The 6937-nt window shown below is 44.6% G+C and overlaps 1 protein-coding gene across 9 annotated transcripts in view; it reads left to right on the top strand.

Annotated features, from left to right (window-relative positions):
• The window catches only part of ICA1 (islet cell autoantigen 1), a 145211-nt gene that overhangs the window by 125787 nt on the left and 12487 nt on the right, over positions 1-6937 (top strand). For all 9 annotated transcript variants that reach the window (XM_028490038.2, XM_028490039.2, XM_028490041.2 and 6 more), the window contains one exon: positions 6402-6671. In XM_028490038.2, the coding sequence (XP_028345839.1) occupies positions 6402-6671 (270 nt within the window). The remainder of the gene's footprint in view (positions 1-6401; positions 6672-6937) is intronic.

Here is a 6937-nt window from a genome sequence, read left to right as displayed (position 1 = left end):
CCGTCGCGGAGCACAGGCTCCGGACGCGCAGGCTCAGCGGCCATGGCTCACGGGCCCAGCCGCTCCGCGGCATGTGGGATCTTCCCGGACCGGGGCACGAACCCGTGTCCCCTGCATCAGCAGGCGGACTCTCAACCACTGCGCCACCAGGGAAGCCCCAGAAGGGAGTTTTTAGAAGCAGTATTCTTGAATTCCAAACAAGTTCAATTTGTTACCAGAGCCTTTTATAATGAAGACTATTTTTCTTGTTAGACAGCTTCGTAAGGTGGTTTCCTACCCAAGTGTGAGGATAGTGTTGGTGTTTGGGGTTTTTTATGTGTGTTTCAAGCGTGTGGCCTTTACAATTAGTCATAATGTTGAGAGTGGGGACCAGGGAGCAAACCAGAGTGTCTTCCTGTTTCACACACAGATGAAGGGAACTTTTGTGACATTTATCTGCTTGTTTTCCTGTGCTCTCATTTTGGGTCTGTGTAGTTATGTTTCCATCTTCTGTGTTCCTAATTTCTGCTGAGGTCATGAAACTCAGTATGATTTTAAAAATATCACCCAAGTGGGCTGTCACCTGGCTCCTACATTAGGGCTCCTACATTAGCTTTCTGTCACACACACTCAGTCTGAACTTGAGAGCTTCCTCTGAAGGTCAGTTTTCACTCATTGAAAACTCACTGGGTCAGAATCACTGTTCCTAGGGAATGTTTTCCCAGAGGCATAGGGTTTTTATTTTTGAATCCTTGGGCAGGGCAGGGCAGGGCAGGGTAAACGTGCTGAGTGGGTGTGTCATCTCGACCATTCTGCCATAGTGCCTGCAGCTGTGAGCTTTGCCTAGCTACCAGTGGAGCCATATGACCTTAGAAACTACAAACTTTACAAAACTTAAATATTTGTTTATATATGAGATCCTTAATAGGCTCTGAAGTGAAAGCAGCGTGGTGCACTGAAGAAACAACTTGACCTGTGAGCCAGGGGTCTCCAGCCAGATAATTTATAACTAATAAATTATATGACCTTGAGGTCATCTAGCCTGGGTGTATTTTTCCTCATCTGTAAAATGAGTTAGAGGAGATGATTTATATGATCCCTTTCAGTTGAGTATAACTCTTCTCTTTGGGCATCTCATTGGTAGAAAACAGCAGGTTCCCAGACAGGAAGGCAGGAAAGCATGTTTGAGTAATGGCAGGCGGAGGAGTTTTGCTGAATCGTAGGCTTCCCTGAAGGCAGTGTTGGCGAGCTGCTGAAAGGGCTGCCTTACAGCTTGACTGTAGTGGTCCTGAACCCACCATAAGGAGTGTTACTTCACTCAGGAGTCAGAGGGGGCCATTGAAGGTTTCGGAGGAAGGGAGTAATAACCTCACAGCTGAATTAAGCAAAGGTATACAGCAGGAGGGTGTCTTTTATGGAGCGCCAGCAGGCTCGCCAATGGGCAAACCCCTAAGGGCCCCCAGGTAGGAATTTGTCATCCAAGTTCAAGAAAGAAGTTGGAGTTGGAGATGGAGATTTGAGAATATTCCCAAGCAACACTGGAACCATGAGAACAAATGAGATCTTCTATGTAGAGAATGTAAGGAAGAGAGAGATGATGGCTTAGGAGGAAATCTTAACGGCAACCAGAATAGGAAGAGGCAGCAGGGAAAGTATTGTCAAGGAGATAGGAGGACATCCAAGAGAGCCACTTGATGGGGACTTACAGGAGATGACAGCACTTCCAGAGTGGGCATTAGTGCAAAGTGCTACAGGGGTCAAAGCCTGAGAAAAAGGGCTTGGAATCTGCCATGAGGATCTCTCTGTTAACCTTCAAGAGGACCACTTCAGTGTAGGTGGGGGCAGGAACTTGATTACAGACAGCCCCAAAAAGAGTGGTGACAAAGTAGAGTGTGTGGCTGTAGAAGAAAGAAGAAATTAGGACAGTAAGTTGACAGGGGGTGTGTGGGGAGAGACAGCAACATCAAGTGAAGATTGACATTGTTGGCTGTGCCCACACCTGAGGTCAGGGAGAGGAAGCCTTGGAGAATGAACGATTACAGATGCTGACGTTGGAATAATACTGGGAGCAGAGCAGGCTCCCACAAGCATGGGGAGAGCATAGGGAGGGCTAATCTTGCAAAGGATGAGGGAGTGCATGAAGGGTTGTAGAGCTGGAGGCCAAGCAGTGAGAATTTGAGTATGTCACGTGTGTTGCCCTTTATTTTTGTAGTAATATCTGCGGTTGGGTTACTGATAGGAAAGTAAACATGGAGACTTGAGAGCCAGCAAGGGCATGAAGGGGGCTGGGAGGAGTATCTGTGGATTTGGCCCCTGCAATCTCTTTGTTCATTCTTTAAGACAAAGGCAGGGTGGGGCTCTGTAACCCAGGAGCAACGCTTGCTCATCTACACGGTGGAGGCTGTGACTCCAGTTGTAACTCTCACCAGGCTTCTCTCAAAGAGCTTATCGTATCTCTGTGTGTCCTCATTTTCTCACAGTTGAGTTGAATTATTTCCAGAGAAAATGATAGCATGATTCTTAAGAGCCAACTGACTAGTGTTATTTTTCAAGTCTTGACTTGTCTGGTTACAGACCTAAACCTGTCCTTTTTTACTTATGATCTTCGTACAAGTTATGTACAGTAATTTCAAGCATCTTAATTATCAGGGCAATAATTAGGAGGTTTCCCTGTTTTCAGGTTCAAGTCAGTGTCAGTTTCATTGCTTTCAGCTAACAAGTTTTCTTAAAAGAGAAAATATCCACAGTGTAGCCTGCTTTAACTTTGAAATAACCGGGACACTAAGTAATAGGCCATGTTCAATGGTAGACCTTAGACTAAATCTCAATTCAGAACTAGCTCTGGACAGTATCATCCTCCCCGTGGGTCCTTTTCTTATTTCAGTCACTAAAGTTGAGTTGGATAGCATAGATTATTAGTTGGGAATCATTTGGTTGGAAGTAATAGAAATCCTTCTCTAAATAGTTTAGCTTTAAAATTAAAAGAAAATAAAAGAATGTATGGATATTGGTCCATGTAACTTAGGTGGATTGACTTTAAGCAAGGCTGTATCCAGGGGCTTAAACAGTGTTGTCAGGATTCTGTTTCTGACTCTCCCCTCCCTGTTTGGCTCCATCATCACTGGGAGCCTCAACTCTGCATCTTTAGAACTTAGAATCCCAAAGAAGAGAGCCCCTCCTCCTTCTAGCTTCCATATTCCAAACTCAGGAAGCCCAACCCTGAGCAAGTCACCATGCCCTGAGAAATGAAAGACTCTGGCCAGCCTAGGTCACACATCCACCTGGGATGAGGTGATGAGGCATCGTAAGTGGTATCTCACCAGGATCAGAGGAGAAGGTGTCTCCCCGAAGGGAAACTAAAGAGGAGGAGGAAAGGGATGCTAAGTTAGCAAAACCCAAAGAGGTCTACTCTAAATACCATCGCACAAAACCTAAACAGTAAACACAAAGAGTTCTTCCAGTCTGTGGTTATTTTTGAAAGGCTCTCAAGGTTTATTATTTGTAGTTTCTAATGTTGGTTGTGATTTTCCCTGGATTGACATCTAGATGAAAGCAACGAAGGCTCCCCCAGGCTTTGACTCAGTGGAGAGCTGTAAAGTGACTTTGGGAGGAATGCACATAATTTTCAATGTTCCTTTAAAGTCATCTGTTTCTCTAGGGTCTGTACATCGACTTGAATTGGTTCCAATAAAAGGAGTTTGGTTCAGCAATCATCTGGTTTCAGTCAGGCCAGAAAGTAAACCATGAGAAAAGATTTGGGCACTCAGGTCCCAACTGAAAGTAGGAAGTACAGAGATTTGTGACGTTAATAGATGTAAAAAGGGTGATGCTGAGAGAGACTGAGAGAGAGGGAGGAAGGACACCCAAATGCATGTTGATGGACACACCCTGTCACAGCCGAGGTTCCTTCCTTTGTTCACAGCAGTGAGCTGCCTCACCTCTTCTGCCCTGCCTTCCCTACCACACACAGGCCTAAGTGGTTCCTGCATTACTCTGTCACTAAAGAACTGTCTCGGAAGCTTGTTTAGTAAAATGCCATTTTCCCAATCTTCTCACCATCACACCTACAGGCTATATCTTAGTGCAAACCTCTGTGATAACACAAACAAGAAGAATGCTTAAATTAGACAGCTGTCCAATTAAGGTGGTATTTCGCCACTATTTTTAAACCACAGTGATATGAGCATGCCTGGACCCCTCCCCTCCCTGATGGATAGTCAGTCTGCACAGCACATCCAGAATCCCTTCTATCATAGATCTTTCTATAAAGTGTTGTTGAAAATAGATCCAGTAAAGCCGACAGAGATATAAGAGCTTCATCTAATTCAGGTGAAGGCTTTTTAAAAAATATCTCATATATTTGAGGGAAACCTGTTCATCTCACTTAATATGTCATCTAGCTCAGAGAAAATGTAAATGATGATTGTTCCCTCTCTTCATGACTTAACAACAAAAATGTTTGTAGTTTCCAAGTGGCAATTAGACACCATAACAAAGCCAGAGTTAAAAAAAATAATCAATTCTTGGTTTTCAAAATATGTAGAAAACTCAATGAAAGGTTATAGGATTTGTGATAGTAATGCCCCCATTCTACTTGTACTCACTATTTAGTAGTTTGTCAGTGTTCATATCCTAAGAATGAATCTCTAAAGTCTTCCTTCTGGACCGGCAATGAGGTTTCAGTTGTATTTCTTTTGATCTTCCTGATGATATTCAAGTGGGCATTATTAATAAAATTTTATAGATGATAAAACAGAGGCCCAGAGGGGTTAAGGGTCTTGCCAAAGTCACACAGCAAGTAAAGGATGGTCCAGGGGCTCCTCCTTTGGTCCAGTGCTCACTCCAACCCTCCAGGGCTGTGTCTTTGGTCTGTGAAGCTCATCCTCTAGTGGTTCCGTGTGTGATTTGCCCTGTTTTCCTGTCATTCTTTCACCGCTGCCCTCAGGCAAACCAGACCTGCTTTTCCTTTGCTTTATGCAGTTGGGGTGCCGCAAATGAGACAGGAAGCAAGGATGTCTTTCTTGGTCATTGTTAGACTTCCTGATACCTCTGCTCCCATCTCCCTGGGTCAGTCTGGGCATGGTGAGGCTCCCCTTCTCATCCTGGATGGCAGGGCAGGTTGCCACATGGTGCGTTGGTTGTGAATTTTGGGCTTGTGTGGGAAGATTTGGGAAGCTATACAAACAAGGAACTAAGATCTCCAACATGCCTTCAATCCTGGCTTTGTTTCATGTCTGAGAAATGTATTGATGGTAAATGTGCTTTTATATTAAGGAGAAACCAACACTCTAGAATTTTGTGGAAACTATTTCTTTCTTTTTTTTTTTTTTTTTTTTTTTGTGGTATGCGGGCCTCTCACTGTTGTGGCCTCTCCCATTGCGGAGCACAGGCTCCGGACGCGCAGGCTCAGCGGCCATGGCTCACGGGCCCAGCCGCTCCGCGGCATGTGGGATCTTCCCGGACCGGGGCACGAACCCGCGTCCCCTGCATCAGCAGGCAGACTCTCAACCACTGCGCCACCAGGGAAGCCCTGGAAACTATTTCAATGCAATTCTAATGATGCTCAGAAACTGGACTTGCTTTGAAGGAAAGAGAATGAGTGAGAACTAAACAAGGGTCCACTTGCCCAACTAGCAGCAAAGCCAATTTACTGACACCAGGTTGTGGTAAAGGAGAGTACAGCATTTATTGTAGAGCCAATCAAGGAGGACGGGCAGCTCATGCTCGAAAGACCAGAACTCCACGATGGCTTTTAGTGAAAGGGTTTTAAAGGCAAGATTAGGGGCGTGGCTTGCAGGGTGTCTGATCAACTCATACACAGTTCTCTGATTGGTTCATGGTAAGGTAAAAAGGTGATGTTACAGGAATCTCAGTCATCAACCTTCTGGTTCCAACCCGTCTACATGCTGGTGGTCAGCATGCAGTTAACTTCCTCCACTGGGTGAGGGTTTTAGTATCTGTAAAACAACTCAAGGATATGGCTCAGGATATTATCTATAACCCTTGAGGAGAAACTAAAGGTCTTTGACTTTGTTTTATGACTCAGCTATTATTATTTTGTCTTGTTTGACTGTGTTCCTTTGTTTTTGTTTTTGTTTTTTTACTTCTCTGATTAAATTTGCTCTTTCAAACTCTGGGAAGGCCTAGGAGACTAAAGCTTTTATACGAACAAGAGGCAGGGGACGTGGGGGGTGCGGCTGTCCCCAGGAAGTCCTCACAGGGTATTGCTTGGTTTCAGTGAGACTAGGAATTGAATTCCAAAATTTCTTGAGAGGTTTTAAGAGGATTAATTTATACTTTGGTTAACTTTTTAAAACTTCTAGCCACCACCTGGTCTGTCCCATCCCAACCCCCACTACATTTATTCCCTAGGGCCTGGGCCCTTGGTGGTGATATGTTTCGTGTTCTGTTGCTTTGATCAGCTTGCCTGGGCCCAATGGCAGGGACCCTGGAACCTGAAGGTACTGACAAAGATGACCTGCTGCTGTTGAGTGAAATCTTCAGCGCTTCCTCCCTGGAAGAGGGAGAGTTCAGCAAAGAGTGGGCTGCTGTGTTTGGAGACGGTCGGGTGAAGGAGCCAGCACCCACTGCGGCCCCAGGAGAGCCAGACCCCAAGCCCCAGACAGGCTCAGGATTCCTTCCTTCACAGCTTCTAGATCAAAATATGAAAGACTTACAGGCCTCACTGGAAGGTATGTACCACAGGGATTGAAATGGGTTTTTTTGTTGGTTCATTTTTTGTTTTTTGTGTTTTGAAATCCAATGGCCTCTTTTTCCTTATCTTTTCTTAATGTTTTCTGGGTTTTATCTTATAGCCGGTGTCTTTCTTGTTTGTCTGTTTTGAAATTTTCCTTTTATATTCAGTGACTCTTTAGCTCAAATTTCAGAATCACGTTCCAGCTTTAAGGTATGTATTAGGGTTTAAAATCTATTTCTTCTCATAATTTTCTCCTCCTGT

This window comes from Physeter macrocephalus, chromosome 5 (assembly GCF_002837175.3).
Source record: "Physeter macrocephalus isolate SW-GA chromosome 5, ASM283717v5, whole genome shotgun sequence".
Lineage (NCBI taxonomy): Eukaryota > Metazoa > Chordata > Mammalia > Artiodactyla > Physeteridae > Physeter > Physeter macrocephalus.
The sequence above is the reverse complement of the archived record's forward strand: the minus strand, read 5'-3'. Positions and strand labels throughout refer to the sequence as shown.